The sequence below is a fragment of the Numenius arquata genome, chromosome 8 (genome assembly GCF_964106895.1).
Source record: "Numenius arquata chromosome 8, bNumArq3.hap1.1, whole genome shotgun sequence".
NCBI classification, from domain to species: Eukaryota; Metazoa; Chordata; class Aves; order Charadriiformes; family Scolopacidae; genus Numenius; species Numenius arquata.
This window is the reverse complement of record NC_133583.1, coordinates 20,726,471-20,751,909: the sequence shown is the minus strand read 5'-3', so window position 1 is coordinate 20,751,909 and position 25,439 is coordinate 20,726,471. Positions and strand designations below refer to the sequence as shown.

Sequence of the window (25,439 nt, the reverse complement as noted above, 5' to 3'; positions counted from 1 at the left end):
GTAGGTTGAGGATGAAGGGAAGTTCCTTCACCTGTCTCTAATGATGGGGTAGGAGGATGGAGGCATCAACAGCTGGCCATAATGGTAGGAAAAAGAAAAGATCTAATTATCACCAGGTCTTTCAGGTGGCCATAGAGAAGCTGCAGAACCTATTCAGGCTTTCACACATTTCAAGAGCTGCAGGTGCCGTTCCTGCTGCAGCCATTTACAGTGTAGGTGCTGAAAGTTTACCGCTTAGCTAAGGCAGGATAAAATTTAACAGGTTAAAGAAAAATCACCCCCAAAAAACCCCCAAACCCTAAAGCCTGAGGTTTGTCGTCTCATTTTCCAGCCAATATAGAGGTGGAAGATCTTTCCACTTTAAAAAAAAAAAAAGGGGGAGAGGGGGACAGTTAACACTTTCTGTTGCAAAAAGTCGTGTAAGTGCTTAAATATAAAATTGTTGCCACCTCACCCACATTTCATCTTTGTCCAGTAACTACTTTTATTCTGCAAAGCTTCTGCCATCACCTAGTTAGGGAGAGAAGTGATCTTCTGCTAGCTAAGACCCGCAAAGAACCTAAAGACCTGTCATCAAAATATGTTTGAAAATGAAGAGACGTAGCTTTTAATGAAGGGTATATTTTAATCAAGAAGGGGAAGCACATATTTTATATCTACAGTCTAGAATTGAAAATAACATCACTGAGCTGTAATTATATAGAAAGGCAGATGAAATAGATACTTAAAATTCAAGTTCTTCTAAGCAATTTGACAGATTATATCATGCGGAATTTGACTCAGGATGGCATCGACCCTTTTATAAATTCTCATTCAAAAAGCAACAGAAATCCTTGAATTCTTAGCTCACCTTGAATATTAGGATATTACTTTCAAGTGAACCAAGACAAAAAGTAGTATATAACGATTAAACAGGGCCTAAGCAATAAAAGGCCAATGACTGTATACTGACAACAGGCTATGGATAACCACATGGAAGACACGTTCAAAGTGAATAGCCCACCACAGAACTCTGAGGACAAAGCAAAGAACAGGTACTTGAAAAGAGACCCATTTTGATTGCAGGTACTAAAAGGTTTCTTTTCAACCAAAAACACTGTCTAACTGGACAAAAAAGCCTCAAACTATAAATTACTCTCATGCAAAAGAACTAGCCAGTAAGTATGTTAATGTTCCTCATTTGGGCACCAGTGTTTCCATGCAGAGCCTCCCAGACCAACAATCTTAACCCACCACTAAAGATTTCTGCTCTCCCAGGATTAAGGAGGAACAGCTTTGCCAAATGCAGCAGCTAATATTAAGAAAACTTTGCTGTAGAGCAAACACTCTGACGTTTTGCAGCCTTATGAAAAGAAAGTAGCATATTATCAGCCTGTTGGCACACAGCATAATGCAGAGTCAACGCATCTACACAGTATATACTGGCAATATGGAAACCACACCGTTTTGTTGTTGAGACTATACATATCCAACATTTCTGCAATGACACATAAGTGTACATTGCCCATAATTTCCAGTTTACAGTTGCAATTGACTATCTAGGGTTGGTTTTTTTTTTTTTGAGAAGTATTAGTATATTGACTTAAAGATGCAGGTTGGCTAGAGATCAGTCCAAGTTCAATTTGAACTTCACAACCAGATCAAGTGAGAGAAACTCAGAAAACAAGCAGTGGCAGCCTAAAGAATTTTAATTGTTGTTTTGCTTACAAAGGTTCTAATTTTTATTTTTAAGTGGCATACTACATTTTAAAATTAATGGGGGGTGGGGGGGCTAAGATAAAAAAGAAAACTAAGCTGAGAAACCATACAATACAAAAAAAACCAAAAACATTTGTGTTTGGGCCACAATAATTGTGAAATGGAAACTTTTTTTCACTTAGCTTTATTTTCACTGAAAAATAACAACAGATTTCCTTATGTTTCAACCAAACTGATTTTTTTCTGACTATTTAGATGATATTTATGTACATGTGCACCTAAACATAAGCAGCATTTCTTTTCCAAAATGGGAAGGTGTGACCACACGTAAGAGGCTGCAGTAATGAAAATAATTGCTCCAGAGAAATACGTGAGCTTATTCAGCTACTGGGTGCCATAAAAGCCACGCTAAGACGGCACTCTGCCTGCACTAAGTATTTTAAGTGTAGTTACTTGACTGTAACACTTATCCCATGGATACAGCTGTGCTGTTTTGGTATACGAGCTACACAGTTCAGATGGCCTGGAACCTTTGCACTAGACTCTGTTGTATCATGTAGGTATGAGCTTCATGACAAAACCTGCTACAGGACAAAACCCAGCAACAGAAATAGCTCCTGGAGGACTGGCAAAATTTATTTGAGAGGCTGGCAACTTCCTCACTTCAAGATCTGCACATAAATCTTCTTGAACTGCATCACCCCAGTCACTAATAGCCATGAACACCACCTGCCCAGTCTCATGGTACCTCTCAATACTCCTGTCCTGCCTACAGTTACACAGAAGCCTACAAGAACTCCTCAACTTCCAGAGCCATACATGTGTCAACAGATAGCAATCTTTATTCAGCTGTCTTGTAGTGTGGTTGCAGAATTGCAGGCTGTGGAAAAAAGACATGGAACGCTTTCAATAATAATTCCACAGTGCTGCCACCACATTGCAAAAGAGTAACCACGGTGGAAGTATACGAGGGATACATCAGCACACCCTGGCTCAAACACAACTTGCAGAATTACTTTAGACTCACACCATAATCTGCATCCAGCTGTCAAAGCAATCCATTCCAGCAGTCGCTTGAATTACTATGCTGCTCTTCCCTAACTGCACAACTTCTTAATAGATAAACGTTACTACTCCCTCTCTCTCTCATGGTTAGAATGCTTCACACACCAAAAGACAACTTTGTCTTAAGAACACGATTCTCGGTGAAGATTCAAGATCAGGATTTCTAAAAGCAACCAGTTTCTGGAAGCTGTCTGCAGAAAGTCAATGCTCGGTCTTTTCTGAATGCTCTATGGTAAGTCTTGAAAAGCAGAGATGCCTACCTTACCCTTCCAAAAACCTTGGCCTAAGTCTTTTGTAAAGAGTGTCATGGAAGGTAAATGGCAAATTAATGGCCTCAACACAATTATCCCTGCTGCTCCCATTTAAAAAAGACACATGGTGCCAATCAACTTGAACTGTTAGCACCATAACGAGTATTTAAATATACTGAAGTGCCATAAATTGTTTTGTATTTTCTTTGTTCAAGCAGAACAACGGTTTAGTGTTTCCCTTAGAAAGTAAGCAGCAACCAGTCCAGAACATATAATTAAACTATAACATACAATATATGCAAAGAACAGATCCAAGGAAGAGAAAGTCTGGCTCAGAGGCTAGCAGTGATTTCCTCAGCAGGCACAATGCAGCTCTCCCTAATGCCAGGGCTCAGCTCTCCTGCTGAAACCATCTGAAACGGCAGCAGAAGGTTGTGAAAGAAAGAGGCATTCAGAACATGAAATTCTTCTCACAAAGCCGGTGAGTCTGACTGTAGATACCTTCATGTCTACTCTTATTATTATTCAACTAAAATAAAAAAGGGGAGCATTTTAATAATATATGATTCTCCCCTGCATCCGAGAAGTGAGGTTGATGTATTCAGGGGTCAGAAGATGACGGTTGATCACAGCTTCTTGCTCCTCAGCACTTCAGCTTCTATCTAAAACGGCCGTGACCTTACACAAATCACACAGACAACAGAAAAAGAGACAGTGTAGCTTTCACTACGTCTTCATCATCTTCTCTTACCACTGCAAGTCCTTTACACTACCTTGTTCTCCTCATCTCAGTGCAGGGAAGGACAGAGAAAGAACAAGAGCAGGAAAATCAGCGCTGAAAGTGATACTCTCTGTTTTGAAATAACAAGAATTTGAAGAAGAGGAGTTCTACAGTGAGATACCCAGGGACAGCCAAATCTGTGAAGGCTGTTTGCACCAATATTTCATCATATTAAAGCAGAGCAGAAGGGAGTAATTCATGCACATTGCATAATTTATGCCGACTGCAATGGGAAGAGGTTGTGAATGCCTCACAGTCACTGTAAGAGAAATTATTCTTGAACAGAGGGCCTCAGTGCCACCCTGAGCATCACCTGCTATAAACTACACGGGTCTTGGAAAATAAGACAATGGGATCCAGAGACAAACTGCAAATTCATAGTGGTTTTATATTCTAATTATCAGGTGATATTAGAAGTAAAAATGAAAAATAGTGATTTTCTGAGCACAAGGTGCCCTAGTTAGATAACTACATAAGACTGACAGTTTCAGGGAAGCTACTGGAGATAACTGACAAAGCCAATTTATATAACTGAAATATCATGGATCAGAAACCTAAGCTAAGGGATGAGTTCAAGACATTTCTTTGTGATAAAACTTTTCAATTGTCAAATCTGAATATCCCAGGAGGTATTAGAATACCAGTGGCCATATGATTTAGCAAAGGTGCCACTGCATGCCAGACATACTCTAAAAAACCAGACATGTCAGATTTTGCTTCTTGAATTCTGAATGCTTTCCCAAAGGAATCACACATCTCTCTCCTTAACAGCACTATTAAAAATACAGAATCCGTAGAGTTCATTTTCACTTCAGCTTTTTTGGTTTATACCTGCATGGAAGTATATATCCTTATATATATCAAGACTTATTAAAGCTAAGGATCTTTAAGTAAACCCCCCCAAAATCAAATAAGGAGGAATATTTTAACAGACATTTCATTAGAATGTATTGAAACTTTAATCACTAGAAGTCACTACTGCCACTGACGCGAATGTACTTACCTTCATACAAATATTGCAAACTCATCTACCTTGCAGGGCATTTAAGGGAAAAGATATTGAGTTCAGGAAGGTTATCTAATGTTCTTTTACTGAATGAAAATTTCCATAAATCATCATACAGTTAAAGAAATAAAAAAAAATCAACACAATCCTGACAGTAAAAAGCCCAAGAACCTAGAGAAGCACTGCAGCTGCCAGTACAATGAGCTGGGGGTAGCCATATGCAGCCATTGGAATTACTAGAGAAGGTAACATCACTGGTTAGTACAAGCCATTTTAAGCAGTGCGAGTCTGAGTACACTGAGTTTTCTGCCAACAACTTCAGACTATGTGAAACTTTGCTGTAAAAAAGATTTGTCTTGCACAGAGACCTGAAGATCCAAATCATTAACTATTTTTGGATCTCACTGAAAATAGAAATTGATGAGAGTTTGAAAAGATTTATTGTAGGTATTGAGTTTGGGTTTTTGTTGCTGTAGTTGTTGGGGGTTTTTTGTTTATAACTACGCAGCAGTTCAGTTTCTTTAACCAGCCAATAGCCTGGGAAAGAGGCCAGGGGACTGGTGGCATTTGAACATCTTGAGGGAAATTGGTATTAGGGTTAATTTGGAATGCAAAGGTTAACTCACACCAGAGTAAGGTTTTTTAATTCAGTAGTAGGAAACTATTAATTCTACACAGGATATTTTGCTTGTAAATAGAAAATTGAATTTAAACCACAGTGGATTTGTAATGTGTCTCCATCCAAAGACACACTATGAAGGTTTCACTACCTCTAGTCACACATATATAGCTTGACTAAATGTTATTAAAGTAAGAGTCTTACTTTTCTTCCTATACATAATGATAGAAGTTACAAGAATCTAATGAAGAAAAGATAAATTTAAGTGGAATAATAGGACACAGATCTGAAGGGTAGCATTCTTTATGTTTCCTGTTAGCTCTAAAAAATGCTGATGCTTGGCCATGAGAGTATTTACAACTAGACTGACTGAAATCATGACTACAGCATAGATTTATTCTGGTTACAGCTTATAGTACCAAATATTGTAAGCCTATTGTAAGATTACAGTTTAACTTGAATCAAAAGATAAGTGTGGATAAAAACAAATGAACATGGACAGCGTGTGGAAGAGATAACAGTGCCATAAAAAAATTTCAGCATACTTTAAGCACACATAAAATAATATCCTTAGCAAGAAACCAGAGAGCACACTGCGACCTTTTGCTACCTGCATTCCAGGAACATACTGTTGCTAATGGTTACCTATATTCTTTCAATTAACATCATTGCCCTAGTGAAATCTAGAAAGATAAAATCCCCTGAGGAAATTATTTCAAGAAGTATTATATACTTAGACAAAATGCTTTTAATTTGTTTAGGAATGTACTAAAACACCTTTCAATTTAGTAGTTTGGTACATCTGACAGGAAGAAGGACCCCTTCCATTGTTGGAACTGCTGTAGAGGGGCATATGATGAGATAACAGCTACTTCTGACTACTAATAGCTGAAAAGTAACCTTTCCATCCAAATTTGAAAACTGATGCTTTGAAAGCTTGCAACACGACATTATCGGCTGGGAGACCACTGCATTTTCCTGGGAAAGAGCGTCTTCAATAAAGTGTTTCAATGTGTGGAGCTGTACCAGGCTCTTGAATAGAAAGAGGGTTAACTGCTGCCAACACATTGTTGAAAGGAATGTACCAGGGGTACTTATTGCATTATTCCATGATTTGGAAAGCTGAAGAACAGATTCAATCTATTTGAGGAAGGTCCCTTCATGTTTCCAAGATATTTTTCTTTAAAAAAATACAAACCACAACAAAAAAATCCAAACAAAGGCGGCAGCCTCTTGAGGTCACTTCTCCATCTGTATCTGTTGAGGCAGGAACATAGGTGGCAATGTTCCTTTTTACTCTGGGCCAGACTCTATCCTCAGAGAATTCTGTGGGGAATGAAAGGGGAAAAAAAAAAAAAAAAGAAAAAAATGAAGCCACTAAGCAGCAATGGTGCTACTGTACAGTGGCCTTTCTTATTATGTTTTGGTATGCTCCTTTCATCCCTGCAGATTTCTCAGACCTAGTCCATATTTACCTTCTGAATCTTGTTACTGAGCTCCTTGTACAAGAAGCAGAACATACTTGGGTACCAGTACCACACAGATTTCCCAGCAGTTTAGTAGAAAAGTGTCAGTATCTTTCAGATATCCTCTATTCCTGCATTAAAGTGAGTTTAACTTTTTATCCAAAAGACATGTTTTCTAAACTCTTGCTTTCTCTTACTGCACTTTATGCAGTTAGTATTAACTTTTGTGAAAATGTATTGGTTTGAGTATTCCATACCCACATGTATTCAATTATTGTGTGCAAGTACAGTTTCTGACATGCAGAAATTTGATCAGATGTTAAGTAAATTTTGAAAACAGTGGGATTCAGATTCCATGTGTCAGAATAAATCCTCTGTGGATGCCTGAACTGCCAGGCCTGACAGCGACCAGCATACAAGGTTCTGGTAAACATCTGCATGAAGACAATCACACTCAATTGTTGCACTGTCAGATGCTTATTTAACTAGTTAGCAGTCATAAAATCAGCCTCCTTTGTAAGACCATAATGACGGCAGTACTTCCAGATACTCTGGAAGGCTGAGATGTTTGCCAGTGACGCACAGGTAAGTAAAAAGTGACATTCTTTCTACCACAGAGATCAGAGGCAGTAATGTATTCATGACACATTATTCGTTGATGAGAGTGTGGCTGACCATACAACTATAGGGTTGGCTTAGAAACATCTATTTTGAGTTGTTTCCCCACCTGCACCTTTGTTCTCTCATTTGAATCACTGCAGCTTGCCCTCTATCTGATGAGAGTCTTAAAAATGGAATGTTGAGGCTCACTTGACCCCTCAACGCTTCCTGGGCTGTGATTCTTGCTCAGGTAAGTGCTTCCTCAACTTTTATGATTGCAAGCAGCTTTAAAGGATCTCTCAGGTACTGAATTTGCTCTTTTCATTCTATTAAAACACTAAGCTCTGCTGAACAGCACAGAAGCTTTTCTGTACTGAAATAGTGTCAGGGAGTTGCAGCATTTCCTTGTGGCTGTCTAATCTGTGCTAATTGGTGTCCAATTTAGAAGAGAGGCTGGATCCGGACTGCGTAACGCAAAGGTGGAAAAGGAACAGCTTGGGAGGAACATAAACTTTTGAAAGAATGCTCATTTTAATATTAATACATAAACATACAAGCAGCGATATTTCAGAGAAGGCTTTATCGCTTGAGTCAGCAGTCTCCAGTTTACTGACTAGACACATTAAAAGTCTCATAAAGTAAGGAATAACAGCTAAGAGAAGGTAAGTTCACCAATATTACATGCTCCCCACCTTTCTTTCAATACAGAGTGGTTTTCACACACAGAGAAAAACAAGCAAACAGTATTAAACAGAGTATACAAAGTGCTAAAGATTTGAGACAGCATTCTTCACTACCTTACATACTCATATCATACCTTTTGATAATGGTACTCACATGACAAACTTACAAAATCTATGCTGAATGCTAAGGGATACAAAACCAAGAGGCTAGCAGTTTACTTTGTAAACTTCTTGGGATATTTTACTAAAAATATATATATTATATATAGGACACGGTAAAAAAAAATAATTATCCTTCAATAAAATGAACCTAAAAAGGTTCGTCTTGTTACTTCCCTAGTCAATTTATTACTGTATTTATTACTCACACTGTTTTTCAAAGTTTTTCTTTTCTCTGGTGTGGTTCATTATCTCTTGACATAAGAAAACATACAGAATGGTACAATATTGTCTTAGGCAGCAAATATAGCAACATTCTACGTACCAGCAATACGAAAGCTCTGAAATGTTTCTCAGTTTTAAAATATACAGGACTTACTTTACAGGACTATATATTAAAAGGTAGCTGTCAAATATACTAAAGGAGATTTTCTGAGCTTCACTGAGTGAGCAATGATCAACAGAATGAATAAAAATTCTTGTTAGAGGAGAACCTACATGATACAGGACTTTGGCAAAAATGCATGGGAGACCTCTTCCTTTTACAGGAAGGGAACATATATTTTAACAGGGATAACCCTTACAGTTGTAAGCCCCAGAATGTAATATATACTACATACTACTCCTATACTACATAAAATATACACTGCATTGCCTAACAAATGTCCAAATTTAGCAACACGTATGACTCAGGCTGCATGGTAAATTGGTTCTGATCTTATGTGCATCCATATTATACAATTTTAAACCTTAACAGGAGCGAAGGGGACAAGCTTTCAGAAGAGGCACTGCATGACTGGCCAGTGCATGCCATCCTTTGGCTTGCTAACCTGCAGAGCTCTGGTTACATGATGATGACATGGAAAAGAATGACAGGTTGAAAGTGTTAGTACCATTTACTAGGCACGTAACTTTGAGAATGCAAATGCCCTAAAAAGAAAAGATTCTTTTCAGACCATCTTTGTTTCCCTCTAGATTCTAACTTTCAGGAACTAAAAACAGGCTGGTTGTGGCTGTTTTTCTTCCAGTGCAGCAACGTGGGAATCACCAAAACACCTCCAGAACAAGCATGGCCACAACTACGAAGCTGAACAAAAGCAGTATTCCAGTGAAGTTGTAGCAGATTTAATCACTAAAGGTATATGTTCTTTGAAATGAACAGAGTACGGGGGGCGAACTCTCACTGGAAGTGAACTTGACCTGCTACTTTCACTTTTCTGAAAGTTATGTACGCAGAACTGACAAAGGATACAGAATCTGTGTACTGTACAAGCATCTCTTTTTAAGGTTTCAAATAAACTCTAAAATAGGAAATATAACATATCCACAGGTTTCTAGAAGTGCTACAAATAATCCTTGCCAGATATTGCTGGATACCACACTTCTAGTCTCCAACCACCAGTGCTCAATGATTAGAAAGATGTATTTCAGTTTTTAGAAGACAATCTACAGATTACAGGTTAAAGAACCTGTAATAAAATTCTCTCGAGCTGTAAGAATTCTCTGCTGGAAATCCACCTAATTCCATACTTGGTGCATTTTTTTTTAAAGCGGCAGACAAACAATTCCCAGTGGTCACATTAGTGAGAATCCCTCAGCTAGAGCATTCTGCACAGCTTTAAAATATTTACCTCTCGCAGCATATTTTCTGTGACCTACACGTATCAGAATTAATTACTCCTAGTTGAGCCACATTTGCTTCCGCTCAGCCTGGTTCTTTCTTCTTAAAGTCCTCATAGGGTTGAATGTTGCTCCATTCATTATTCATTTTTACACTTCTTATCAAATTAAAAGGTAAGATTAAACACTCCTCAGCAGACTTTCCCCTAAAATTTCTAGCACTGCTTGCAAATAACAATACGTATTTTTTGTGTCAACCCTTGCCTCATTAAAGTCAATACTTATCTGAATGTTAACGTATCACTACTTAACAGTTACTGTGAATATACATATATTGCTTATTCATTTTCATCTGTGTATGTGTGTGTTTGTATATATCCATAGCAACAGGGACAGTGATGGATCAACACAAAAGACCCCACTTCTCCTCTAGCTGTTCCAAACCTATTCTCCTTCAGCCTTTTTCACTGAAGTAGTGGCAACTTCTTCTTAACCAAATCTGAGAGTTTAATCCTGTCAAGTAACTTCTTTGTTCTGTTCCACTCACCTCTGCTCTATAGTTTCTTGGCACTCTCTCAATATATCCAATGACTCCTTCAGGCTTTTTGCAGTTTTCCCCCTACTCCTCTCTGAAGAAGTCACGCAGTGACAAAAATCTCCTTTTTGATTTACCTTGAGTGACATAAATTAGTTCAGCACACAGAACACAGCAGCAGCTGTGAACTGAAAGCACCCAGAAGAAATGAAGTTAGCCTGATAGCTCTCAAAGGTTGTGTTGAGCCTTTTAGAAAGTCTATAGACTTGTACTTTGCTGTTCACTCTTAAATGTTCATAAGGTGAGAAGTACAGATCACAACAAACTGATAACTGTTCCATGATTTTGTAAAATAGTCCTTCATAGTGAGCTCTTGGCTACAAACTCATGTAACAAATGAGTGACGGTAAGCTTTTATCTCCTCCACACCGAACAGGCCAGTATAAAGCCATTACCTGACACACAAAAAAAATTTAAAAAATTACTCTGGCAACATATTTCGTGTACTTGCCGGCCCTGAACTGAATCCTACTTATAAAAAAAACCTAAGAATTGAAACTGCAAAGGAGCAGGGGCACAAGGCAGTAAAGAGTAGCTGATAGGTCAAATAAGAAAAGAAAACTGCAAATGTACAGGAGCTATTTTGAGAGGTCCCAGGTCCTTTGTCCACATTTACCGAGCCTTCATAAAATACTGCTCTCCTGTAGCACTTGCAACTTACAATATGATTCTTAGTGAAACAAATTTAGATAAATTCTACTGGCTCAATTGTTCATTTCTAAACTAAAACCAGTCAGCAGAGTTAAAATCATTAAAAATAGCTGGGGAAGGGACTTCGGGAGAATATCAGTCGTCTCCTTTTCCACACAGAGGATAACTATGTCTACATCACTGTTTCAATGCCTGCACTGATTGACAGTCGGCAAACTTAACAGGAATTCCATAGCAATATTTAATGAGTCTTCCTCAGGACACCCTCCTGACACTGCAAATCAATTTTCTTGCTGTCATACAAGAACATACTGGAAAAAAATGAAAAATTTACTAAAAAAGCATGTGTTTTTTCCCAGCAGACAGTTCACTCTATTTTTTTTGCACAGCAAGGACATCTCTCCTTTGAGCATTTAATTTGACTAAAGAAACTAAGCAACCACCCCTTCTGTTAATGTCCCTAATCTACGAAGCCATACTTGGGAAATATTCTTTAAAAGTGCCTAAACTTTTTTTCTTGTGATACTTTTTCAAGAGCCGAAAATAGATGCAGGCCTGCTTAATTGCATGGAACTATTTGCTTTACGCATTACCCATGCTAAGATAGCCAAGAAGCAGACAAATGTGACTGCTGGTTAACACAGTTTTCAGAGTTACTTGGGCATCTCTAAAATCTCTTGCACCAAGGTCCTTGAGATTCTCAATTTCGAGACAGTTAGTGAGTCTAATGGACACATTCTTGGACAGCTGAAAATGACAATCTATTATATACAAAGCCACATGCACATTTAAAGGATTCCAGAGGTATTGAAAAATATGTCTTGGAAGAGCTACATGCTATTTGCTTGCACATCTAGTCTTACAAATCCAATTCCCATGGTAAACTGATGGAGAAAACACTTATTGGGGTGGGCCACCTTGTAAAACATGAATGGAACTTTTCAGCTTGTCCTGTGCAAGACCCCTCTATTCTTTAGGGGAGCCACTGAAGTGGACTAATTGGTTTCAGGCAGCAGTTGCCACCAACAGTATCTTGCTTTTAGTTTTCTAGAATATCAAGAAGTTTGCTTAGATACAAGTGTAGAGGGCTACACATAATAACTCTTAAAAGAAGGGGATGAGCTCACTTTTCTATTTGCACAAAACCAGACATAACTGAAAGGAGGCCTTTTATTAGAGGTATTCTCTTACATAAGCAACCAAAAAAGAAGATCTATGAGAAACCAATTAAAACCCTAACAAAGCCAGAAGAGACAAGCCTGGTTATTTTGGCATATTCTGCAATTGACTTATTTGGCCAAGCTTGTCATGGCACAACTAAGGTTTTGCTATTTTAGACTTTTTACCTTTTTTTTTTTTTTTTTAAATTTCCCAGTAATCAAACTGTCCTTCTCACATATATTTCTTTCCCTACAGTATCAAAAAGCGCATATATAAATATACATGTCTTAAAACACACACTCCTACATTAATAACAATAATGAAAATGTCCTTAGTATTACTGATACTTTAAAAAAAACGTTTAGCATTCTTCAGCAAAATTGGAGCCAGCAGCCTCTAAAGATCACAGGTTTTTGAGCACGTCATTCATCTCCCTGTGTACGCTTTGCAACTATTAGTAGGTAATATTATTGCTACCGCTTTTACAATTGTGTAATTAAGGGACATTTTAAATAGCTCATGTATGATCTTTGCTACAAAAATGTAACTTAGATTTTTGCCAACACTGCAGGCAAAAAAAGAAAAACCCACCAAAAAACTTTCCCATATGTTATTGTAGGAACCAATCGAATGCTACAAATTCCTAAAAGACATTCCAAGTAGTAGATAAGGAAGTAAATGTTTTATGAACTATGGACTCAATGATCTGAAAGGTCCCTTCCAACCTAGACAATTTTGTATCTGAAATAACAGTATCATTCTAAATAGCTAGGAAAATAAAAGACAAAATTTGTTCACAGCACCTTCGAAATCAAAGAAAAGTATTCCTACCTTAAGTACCTACAACTACTGAAGAGGAGTTTGTAACATTTTACAGTTACTTTTCTAAAACATTTATTCCCCAGTATTAAGAAATCAGCGTAGCGTTTTGACACCTACACCATTTACTTCTTTCAACTCAAATCAGGCAAAATCAGTGGTTTTGAGGCAAAACCAGATGTAGAGCTCACGTGACTCCAAACAAAAAGCATTCTTCACAGAGCTTCTTATGAACTGAACAGAAACAAGAGAGTCTGGCACAACTCAATGTTCTACAAGACATGCACAAAGGGCCTGGTTCTGAGAGGTGCTGAAGGTCTCTGGGTACTGAGCACTGCAGGATCAGGCCCAACTTGCTAATGACTTTTCATAGGGTAGCAGGGATTAACCACAATGTGACTGCTGCAGTCATTTGCAGCCTGAATGAAACAGGAAAAACTCCTTTTGACTTTGCAAGGAAAGGGTTTGTGCCTTTTCCTTTTTGCTGAGAACGGCCCCTTTTCTTTTTGCTGGACAAAAAAAATGTTTTTTCTCACTAGGCTTTACTTGGAAGTGCTAAGGATGTGTCACCCCCTCCAGAGAATGACAGGCCAACAACTAGACCTTCTTTAACAGAGGACTAAGTTGTTGTTATACAGCCAATAAAAAACTATTGAGGTGGAATCAACCACAAAACCATGGGTCCTCTGTCTGTCCAGCTCCCTTCCCAGGCACTAGAAACCTCAAATTCCTGACCATGGTGACAGACTGGAGTAGCAGCCAAAAGAGCACACAGACATGGCTGCTGCCCCCTATACCTGCCAGGCAATTTCCTCTCCTAGGAAAGCACACAGAGCAATGGAGTAAAGTATCTTCTCCTCTCTATTATGTTTCCCAGTCTATAAATATAGCCTCATCCACAGCCACAACTCTCTTTGACAGGACTGCTTTAACATATCCAAAATGATCAACAACTCTATTATTACTGCAGCTACTCCTATTAACTGTTTCAAGTTTGGACATTAAAAATTCCATGTGCTGTGCCTTGAAGTTAAGATTATTATTTTTTCTTAGAAAGCCCTTAATCAAACTATACGATTAGGACAACAAACACCATGAACAGTAGTTAACTGGACAGACTGAATGCTGGGCACCAGTATGAAATGAAAAGTGAAGTTTCAGACTCTCGCCTGTGCTTCAGAACACAGCATCAGGGAGTTTGAAGAATAAAACGTGAATTTTGACCGATTCAAAAATTACCTTAGAGAACAGTATATGCAGATGGAATGTGAAAGTCCTCAAGGCTATGGCTTGCATAGCCTTTTTAAGTAAGGTAAGAAATCCTTTAATCTCCTAGTTTTTCCCGGAGCTGTCAACACTGATACCTGTAGTCAGTGGCAAGTCTGCGAACTTGAATGAAATCTTAAAACATTAACAAGGGTAGATATTTCTAAGCAGGAAAACAAGTATACAGGGTCCAAACTCCCAGACTTCGCCTATTGCTCCTCCGGCAGGGTCAGACCATTTTCACCACGTAGCTACAGATAAGAAGTTATCAATTACAATTATAGTTATTACAATCACAAAATATATTCTGAGGTCTTTGCATGTACAATGAGATTCTGCTGAGTGTACCAAAAGGGAAACACCATCTAGGACCTACTGCAGTACTAATCTCTAAAGTCTTTTGCTTTTTTATGTCTCCCAAACAATCATGAGGCCTTCACTGTCTGTGTCATCCAGCCACCAAAGCTGGTAGAGAAAGCTGAATTATCAGAGAAAGTGAGTCTATATGTACTAGCATAGCAAGGAAACAGTATCCTCTGTACAGACCTGAGGAAAGGTAACTGCTAGTCTGCATGCCAGAAAAACTTCATAGTACTGCAAAGTATCCTCTCTGTTATCACTGCACTTGGGTGAGTTGCTGTTTGATTTCAGCAATAGCTGTAGGAGTAGCCAAGGCAATAAAAGCTAGAAATATTTCAGCAGAGCGGCTGTAGTCTTTATTTGCAATCCTCAAACCAACTGAGCATTTGGATTTGCTTCCAGTCACAAATAAGTAAGGGCTGAGCCTTCTAGCCTAGATGATGGAAAAGACCTAATAGTACTAGTTAAGTGAGGGAAGGGGAAATAAGGAAAAAAAAAAAGGGGGGGGGAAGGGGGGAGAAAACACAAAGAGTCCTTCTAAAAGCCAGAAATAAAGACATTCTTTTGGGCCTGGTCTACTCATTTACGGGTGTGCACACACATGTAAACCCAAATCCAACGTATGACCCTGCTACTAACCTCTGCTGGCATTTACATAATGCCAGTCTCCAGTCTGCTGTGTGACACATAGCAACCCGTATGTCCCTCGCCATCACTAATCCCTAGACTGAGAGCACTGGGCTGGAAAGGAACACTTAACACCGCTAAAACATGCATTTTTGTAAATATTGGGTCTTCCCCAATCATTTGGGGTTTTGTTGTTGGCTTCTTGAGTTTTAACTAAAAAAAAAAAAAAAAAAAGAGAAGATATTGTGGACACTTGTTTCACTTATTGTGAAGACTGTGGTAGTGTGAAATGATTATCAAAGAAAGGATATAACATCAGCCTGACAGTTTACAAATGCAGTGTTCAGTTCTATGTGTAAATGAGATCACACACAGTAAGCAAACAGGATCACTATTCACAATAATCACCACTGTAATTCACGGATTATCTCAAGAGTAGATGGTAACCAACACAAAAAAACCAGCAACTAAAAACCGCAAAACCCCCAGAAAACCCAATTTTTTTTCCCCCCAGCTGACCCTTTCACACAATAAATCAGCTTTATTTGGCCATGACTTAGAGGAATTTCAATTGCAGACTTGACATCGCAGAGAGCAAAGTGTAAAGGTTTTGAACGGTGTGGTGGCTCAGAAGAAACCTAGAGCCTCCCCCTTTCCTTCACAAGCATCAACTTAATTGTAAGGAACCTGGTCATTATGCAAATGAATTCAGTCCTGTGATTGGTTATTGCAGAAATGAAGATTTTCACACACTATCTCCATGAGATCCGAAAATAGCAGCGAGCATCTGCTCTGTGCAGTCTACCCCATTGATTTTCTTTTTACTATTTGTTTCAAAAAGAGTCTTTCAATAAGTTTATGATTCCTGACACCAGAATTTATAAAGGAGTAAAGCAACATCATGTGAACCAGACCCCTGGCTAAGTGGAATAACATTTCTGCTAACACTTACCTACAGACTTGGTAGACAAGTCATCTTGCTGGATTTGCTGGACAAATTAACTAGTTCAGTAATATATTTACTTCACATTCACTACTCTGTGATCTGCACCGTACATCTACACACAAAAACCTCTACTGTGCATTTATGTTTGATATATTTAAGAAATATAACTTAATTATAATCTTCTGTTCATTCCAATTAGTTATTTTAATGCAAAACTCAGTCCTGGTATTTAATAAAGCTCATTCTTCCACTACTAAACTGGTTTGTCACATCTCTTCTGAAGCCTTGCAACATCATTCCTACTTAAATTTTAACAAGGCAAATACCTTCCTCAGCAGGAAGAGAGTACGTTTATTTTCCAAGGGTGAAAAGCCACGCAACTTCAGTTTTGCTGGGATGGATAAAGTAGAGAAGTTTAATATCTTAAGCTATTTTGGCCAGTAAACTGTTAGTATTACAAAAAGTTTGTCCCTAACGCAACAAAGAAAAAAAGTTTCAAATGAATAACAAATTAATTTTTTTACCTTCTCTTTTGGTTTTTGTGATTTTAAAAGTTTTGGAGTGTGTATTTTCAACTTTGTATACATAACACTGTAAAACAAGCTAGAGAAAAGCCGAAATCTAATTATTCCTTCTAGCTTCATAATTCCTTCCTAACTCAGCCAAAATCAGGTAGGCAAACATGTCAAAAACTTGAAGGATTTAAAACCCACTGTAACTTGAATCCAAGTTTAGCTATAAACCTTGTTTACTTTCATTTTTAGAGAATTCTGAGAGGGGGACATGCTTCAAAAGTATCTGTGTCTATGTCAAAATAACACTGACACAGGAATTTAGGCAATCCAAAGATGATCACTAACAGAAAAATCCCAGAACCCTAGAAACATGAGGACATAAAACTTAGTCTGTGCCCTCTGTATAATTCAACTGAACATTGCCTGCTTCTCTGGATAATTGGAGTTACCATCAATCGCTGAGTTTTGAATGTTGTTGAATAAGCAAATAAACACAGTGGGCAAGGAAGGCTAGTACTGGAGGAAATACTTTGTTTCTTTACTCTAACTACATGAAATATGAGTTCTAGTTATTCCAAAGAACCATAAGATATTTTTGTTAAAATGATGAAGTCATAGCAGTAAGAGATGCCACCTAAGAAACTCTTGTTTATTCTGAAATGTAAGCTGAGAAGTGGGTAGAGTACATATATTTTGATTTAACATGTTCAATGTTTTCAGATTATTGCAAATTTTAACAGAAATTAAAATGACAATTTTAACTAGAGTGTATATGCATTTTCACATCCTGTTCAGATTTAATTTGGTTTGGGGGATTTTATTTTAAATAAAACAATATTATTTACTGAAGCAACAACTGCCACCCATGAAGGCTGAGGTAACTGATGTACCGAGACAAAGAAGTCCGGAGGCAAAGACAACAGCATATGCTAACATTCAAGAAAACGATGTTGATCTAGAGTTGTCCCTTCAAGGATAGTCTTAATTTATGGTCCTTTCAAAGCATAGCTATTGCTGTCCTGAACATAAAACAGAGCTTTGAACGTACAACCTCAGAGTATGGCTCTATCTTAATAATAAAATTAATGAGATTAGAATGGGGCCTCGAGAAATTTTAGTAACCCAGAATTTTGTAACACACATTGAACTGAGAGATAGCTTAGTACTAAAAAGTAACATTCCATTTCTATGACTGCCTTAACACACTGCACCCCGCAAGGAACGAATATGCAACTACACATGCACTAATTAAATATTTATAGTAAGAAAAAATATGGGACATCACAGAAACAGACCATATTTTGCGAAGATATAATTCTCTTCTATTACTCTAACTAGAAATCAGAATCAAGGAGATACAAGAGAGTTAAACTCTCCTGTTATTACAGCTGAACAACTAATGCTTACATAGTCCTTTAAAAAATAATGAGATACAGAAGCCAAAGTATTAGTTAGCTCGAACAAGGATGAAGATGCAACTCTCAAACGCTTAAGAGAAAAAACACCCTGGAAAAAAACAAGAAATATTTAAAATCATCCCCTTTCTTTCACCTCTGCCTCCTCATTAGTATGAGTTTGAGGCTCTTTCCTCTAGCAGCAGGAGCCAAGCTCCCAAGCAAGTGGCACACTTTGTTCTATGTTCTTTCAGGATATCGAATTCCTTTCCTTGTATCCCCTAAATAAAAAAAAAAAGAGTTAAAACTCTCATCCTCTTTTTGGCTGCATGAGAAGATTTCCAGCTGAACTCACATCAATAAGTGCTATAGGATTACAAGGTATCTAATCATGTGTAAATGATCAAAATATTGGAAGATAATGAATAGTCTGATCAAACGTAAAGTTTATGTGCACTTACTCCCAGAATTCCATCACTGGTGAAGTGGCATTTTGTAAAGAGACTTGACTGCAGTTGCTCATGTTAAGTTTTTGAAATTCCACACAGTTTTCTACAAAAGAACACAAAAGAGTTTGCTATGTTGACATGTAAGTACATTTCTTGTTGTGCATCTTCTAGTTTATACATCTTGTGAAGCCGCTATTCTAGAACACATTTTCTCTATGTGGTTAAAGGATTTCTAGGTACACTACAATGCCACAGCTGCTACTTCTGCAACACTGTATTGTGATCACCGGATCACAGGCCTAGCCCAGAAAACTATCAGTGCAGTCTGCTACACTCTCCTAGAACACTTTCCAAAGGCGCCGTTGCAATGGCAAGGGCCAATAAAACATCTGAGGCAGAAGAAAGACGCTTTGAGAAACTGAGACAACTGATTGGGAATTATAACATAATCCTACTCCAACTGCTGGTTCAATGGCCACTGGTAACATATGGCTTATGAAACACTGCCAGCATCAAGGTTCCACTTTGCCTTAACATGGCAAGTGAAAAGTCACTCTGGCTTATTGCTGTTATCTAATACAGAGAAAGGAGATTGAAGCAGCTCAGCATTGTTGAGTTGACACTTAGTATTTGAACAGTGATCAACATTGGCTAAGCTCCTTTGCAGGGTTGCCAAAATCGATACCCAATCCTTCCACGTCTACTGGGCCCAAAACTAGTTCCCATAACCTAAATTGCAAGATTTCAGCTAGTTTTAGGTGTGCTCAAAGAACATGATAACGGAAAAATCATGAAAGACAGTACAATTGGTACATGATTTGAAACCACAGTAATATAAGGAATAAATGCAAAAACTTCAGGAACATGGAAATAAGGGCATTGGTATGTATTCCTCCCCATAGATGTTTGTGAACTTCAAATGCAGCAAGTAGAGCATTACAGAAAAAAATATCAACGAGAGGACAGATGAAGAGCCCTATACTGCAAATCCTTAGGAATACACACCTCATCTTTCATGTAAGAGGCTACTTTGCATGCAGTAAGAATTACTTATGTGACTAAATTTTCAGAAGTAGCTTGATGAACATTATCCCTCAACATCTGGCATTAAAAAGAGCGACTTCAAAAGTTCCACATTTAATAATTTCCTCTCCATTTAAACTCCTCCTGATTTCATCAGAATGAAAGAGCAAGATTGTAACCTGTCATCAGGTCATCAGCTCTTCAGTAGAATTCACTTACTGTATTCAGGGAGAATAGATATGATTGCAAATGAGAGTCTTGGGATTTAGCCAGAGTATCTTAAAGAATTAACAAAATCCAAAGTCGTCTTCTGCTATCTGACATTGCATTTGGAGGGAAGAAATGCTTATACAATAACCTAAACCAAAAAGGTATGAGTAAGTCTTCATTCCAGGATTCCTTAATCACAGTGTAGTGTGATGCGACTGGCCCATTTCCCCAGACTCTACTACCAGAATACTTTTGTTCCTGACATTTTAATATATTAATCAATTACTTGGAAGTATTTGTGTAGCAATAATCTCTGCTAAGATCATACCTGTATTCCATTCATGCCCACAGGTAGCCCAAGGAAGCTCTGTAGTAAAGCAGTTAAACAAATAGAAGATAGCCCATGCTAAAATGATGATGTAATATACATTTAGATGTGCCTCTATAACTTGGGTGGCATATCCAATACCTGGACAAAAAAAAAAAAAAAAAAAAAAAAAAAAAAAAAAAAAAAGAAAGAAAAAAAGACTGAGACACAATAGAAAACTTTTACTTTTCAGGTAATTTAAAAACAAATCCTTAATGCTTTAAGTATATCTTAACTTGAATTTTGATATAATTTATTTTATTTTACTTCAAATTTAATGCATTCTTTTGCAGTAGAACACAGAACTGTTTGTTACCTTCAAATAGAGGGCAAACTTTCCTCCAGCATGTAATGCCTCCTTCACTAGTAAACTGTCCCAAGGCTGTCTCCAAGAAAAATACTGGTATTCCACAGCAAATAAAAAATACCACATATGGAATGAGGAAAGCACCTAGAAGCAAACATTGAGGCAGTATTGATTATAATAAATACAGTTCCTTGACAGCATAGCGAGAAAGTAATTTTCTTAATGAAAGAAGGATTGCCTATTAGTCACTTCTCAGGCATCATGCTGAAAGTGCAGTTGTTGTTCACTCCTGGCCCTAAATATCAAAAGTTAACCTGTAAGCCAGTGTCATGGACTATAAAAGACCAGACCAAAGTTGCTCAGTGTAGACTAAATTCTGCTCATGTATCTCCCAAACACAGAAAAGACCAGAGTCTTGCTCAGCCACACAGTTCTGCTCTGATCACCACCAAATCAGTCTACATTATCTTGTCTTCCTTGCTTTTCTCAGGAAAGCAGGGATGAAGAAATTTTATGGAAACAAAATCCAAGCATTCCCTCATGGTATCTGGATAAGCCTGATGATAAAGATCATGAAAAGGAAGTGATGAGATAGGCTTTAGAACTACTTAAAAGAACAGCAAAGCAGGGCTTATCAGCTAGAAACATTAATGTGAAATTGTAGGAAAATAACAAAGCATCAACATTTTTGTTAGATGCCAGCAGTAAAGTACATAGATAACGAGTAGTATGATTCAATGCTGAAGCACTGTATACAACAACAATCCTCTCATCAATTAACACATAGCAGACATACTGTATTATTTAGTGATTGATTGTGTTACTAGGTATGGCACCTAAAGAACATGGCTGTGAAGCGTGCTGAAGCAGAGAAATCAGAGAAGATATATATGTATGTTAGGCATAATGTCACTTGCTAATAATGTTGATTTTAAGCATATGGAATAAGATACAGCCTTTTGATTACGCAGAGAATCTGTTAACATGTAAGACAAAGAATTTTTTTCCTCATTCCCCAAGTACTCAGACTTTCTGATGAGTCAAAGGATGAGGTGGAAAGCAAGCAACTATATTGGTTTAGACTAAAACAAGGAAAGAAGGAAATAAATACTGAGAAAGCAGCACAAAATAACCGATTCTGTCATTTTTACTTACACCAAGAAAGTTTTACTGGTTTAATCGGGCAGACTAGCGCAGCGAAGTACTACACATAATAATTTATCTGAAGTTGTAGAAAAATTACAAAGTGTTAACTGTCTAGTTAAGTTATGACAATAAAAGTTAGGAGAACATACATAACGTGTTGTGTCCAGGCCTCAACCTACTTGCTCCCAAACTAATAACCCCACAACACTAATTAACTTCATTTAAAGCTCCCATTAAATGATGTAAGCATGCCACCACTCACTCCATTTCAAACCAACACAGGGTATGCTAAACACAAGTTTCAGCAGATGCAGTTTTTCCTAGGAAGGTGTGTTTTAGAGTGCTGTGCATTGTTGCATACATTGATCAGCTCTTTAGAGCACTAGCAATAGCAACATTTCCTTCCTTCAATGGAAGTCCTGAAGATTAATTACCTTAACAGCTACCTCTCTAATACTAAATCTCTGTCAGAATATTAACTATGAACAAAATGTTTCTGAATTTTTCAGGAGTATTTCTACAACTACAAGGCAAATAGGTATCCAATTCAGTGTCTTAAAAAAAAACAACACCCCAAAAACCAACCACCACGAGACACCCACAACCTGCAACAATTGTTATGCCTCAGTCACTTCGATAAGAAAGTTGAGACAACTAAATACAGCTGCTTTGACTTGCAATCTCTTTCTTCAGATCCAGCACATCAGGATAGATCTCTTCACGAGCAGTCTCTTCCCTCAACCAGAATATAGTTGCCTACAGTTGAATCTCAACTGCATCTCAAGCAATACACGTGGATTTCCCAAAGAATGGAATCCTTCCACCTAAAATGTGGTTTCTCTGGGTGATTTATCCTTATAGGCCAGGCAAACTGCTAGCCAATATCAAACCCAGCTCGGACCACTCAAACACACAATCATAGCAAGTTTAACATGGCAACTTGTTGAAATCGAAAGTATTAGCTTTGACTCTATTTTTCCAACACTGTTCTAAAACAGGTACACAACATTAAAATTAGAGGTCATCACGTTTCCCAGCCTGCAAACAGATCATATTCCAAGAAATACCTAATTGTAAACATGCAAAGAAATCAATTTTCTTAAAAAAACCCACTAATATAATAAGAAATTAAAATTATAGAAGTTTATGCCTACACTACCTGTTATGACTTGAAGTGAGTACCAGAGAGAGGTCAAATCTCAGGAGTTCCATATGACTGCTTGTAGATTCATGCTGTATCTAGCAAGTTATGTGATAACTAGCTCATATATCTTACCATTGTCTTCACTTACCACACACTAAGTAGTTTTCAGTATTTGCATTTGATGCATCAAACAAGTCCAGCTCTGGTCTAATTCCAGCAGGGCATTCCAGAGAGTTACAAAAACACAGGTCATAGACCAAGTCCTCATTGAATAACATTGAAGTCAATGGCAAATTTCCCATGGTGCCAGGACATGACTAGTTAAACCACACACATTAATTCTAATCTTAAAGAATATAATGGTGATTAAGTATGATATTTAACTAATTACTTTTTCACCAAATCACCCAAAAACATGGTTAGATTTTTTTCTACCGAATGTTATACCCTTAAAAATGATTTGACAAGCTAGCATACACATGCAAATGGGTATAAAAAGGTCACTGTGTGAACAAGATCTACATAATATATATAACAAAAAATAATAAAAATCTATATTTTTCTCTACTAAAATTTCTCAGTGAAAACTTTTGACAACCAACAAAAAACTGTCCTCCATATCATACCCAGCATATTAATATTTGTATACTAACAGCAGCACTTGGCAGCACCATTCAGAAAACAGGTGAATTCTCATTCTTTTAGTTTTGCCGAAGTATGGATACATAAAGAAACGAGCTGCAAACCATAAACACATCTTCCACATCTCAGACAACCATGCTTAGTTTTGGAGGGACAAGGGAAAGAAATCTGGCACAATGCTGTTAGCAAATAAACCTGTTAAAGAACAGATCTTTGCACCATCAGCCACTGAACATATTACTTTTCTCCCCGCCTATATGCTTACACTAACACTGATTCAGGCCTCAGGTGGGGAAAACGTTGAATTCTAAACTAAATTTTTAATTTACTTTTCTCTCCTCGTCGCTTCGCAAGTCACAGCTGATGTGCTTATTCTCAACTGTCACAAATCTTACATAGTTTATACTGAACTATAACCAATACATGCCACATGTTATAACTTTGTAGAACTTAAGGCTGTTCTTTTCTTTCCCAAGTAGCATTCTTATTCTAAATTTTATAGGGTTTGCTCTCTTCTTTCAGTAACAGGCAGCTTTTACATCTTTCCCCTACCCTACTTTAGTGATTTGGGAAGCAATGAGGAAAAAAAAAAATAATATGGCTGAGTTAAAGAAATTTTTGTATGACAAAGAAAAAAAAAAAGTAATCTTTGCAGCATTATCAAAAACAATATTCATCCTCTCCAAAGTATACTGTTGTGAAAAATAAACTGCTACATTAGTTTCTGATATAGAAAATTCTATATCAGACCAACTTATTTAAGTATGCTTGGGTCCGTATTCCCATGCAGAAGAAAATACACAGCGTACAACTATAACAGAACACTGGCTTCTTCCACACTAAAAATCTTACAGAAAAAATCTGTCCATTTACTGACACAAAATAAACTTGTGAAAGTAAGCTATACAATATTTGGGGAGGAAAAACAAAGAAAAACACAGTGATTTTTTCTTAGTTGTCAGGTATTTGATACTTCCCTATCCGCACATACACTGAAATCCTGAATATCTATCTCTTACTAGAGCAAGAAGTCACTGTAAGGCATTCTTAACTGTTTATTTCCCACGCTTATGGTGAGCTGTAAATCAACATATGATGCCATCTTACCTCCTCCATTCTTGTAGCAAAGATATGGGAATCTCCATACATTTCCCAACCCAATAATCTCCCCTGCCACAGAAAGCACAAATTCAACCTTATTGTTCCAGTGACCTCTTTCATGAACTTTCTTATCATTTCTGTGGACGAGGTTGGTACTTGAGGCTTCTGGGTCCAAAGCATCTTCTGGCTTGCCATTAATTATAGGAATAGTCTTTTCAGCTGTCATGACTGTTCAGCCTAGGGGAAAACAAAAGAAAACCATACAGATGTTTTAAGACACTTGTTAGTAATAACCTTCAATGACTAAAGTCACCCCCTCAGCATATCACTGGCTTCTTATTACCTACATAAGATGGCGGGTGAAAGTGAATGAGGCAACTCTGTAAGGCTGGAAAAGTTATAAAGAAGGAAAAAAGAAAAAGGAAGGGGGGGGGTGGGGGGAAGAGAAGCTTATGTACAAGGGAAGGAGAAGATTTCCAAGTTGAGACAGACAACTTAGTAGTATGACATTGTTTTAAAGCACAGATAGTGAAGCCTTTCAAAAATCCCTCCCCAAGCAAGGATCCCAGCTTGACTAACCTACCACAGGACAGAGATCTCCTGTACCTTCCGGGCACACAATTGAGAACAGAAGAAAAGGATGTGGCAAAGGGGCCCTGGATGGTTCTGGCCTGCCTGGAGGAGTAAGGGAGCTCCCACACTACTCACCCAGGGCTCTGCCTGTGCCTGCGCGGCTGGGAGAGGGACAGGGTCTCTAGCTCAGGGCTC

General features: G+C 37.7%; 1 protein-coding gene across 1 annotated transcript in view; it reads right to left on the bottom strand.

Annotated features, from left to right (window-relative positions):
- The window catches only part of SLC6A11 (solute carrier family 6 member 11), a 100,652-nt gene extending 75,755 nt beyond the window's left edge, over positions 1–24,897 (bottom strand). The window contains exons 1-4 of the mRNA XM_074152726.1: positions 24,678–24,897; positions 20,648–20,782; positions 20,293–20,433; positions 18,744–18,834 (exon numbers count right to left, since the gene is read on the bottom strand). Of these exons, the coding sequence (XP_074008827.1) occupies positions 18,744–18,834; positions 20,293–20,433; positions 20,648–20,782; positions 24,678–24,897 (587 nt within the window). The remainder of the gene's footprint in view (positions 1–18,743; positions 18,835–20,292; positions 20,434–20,647; positions 20,783–24,677) is intronic.
- Positions 24,898–25,439: the final 542 nt, after the last annotated feature.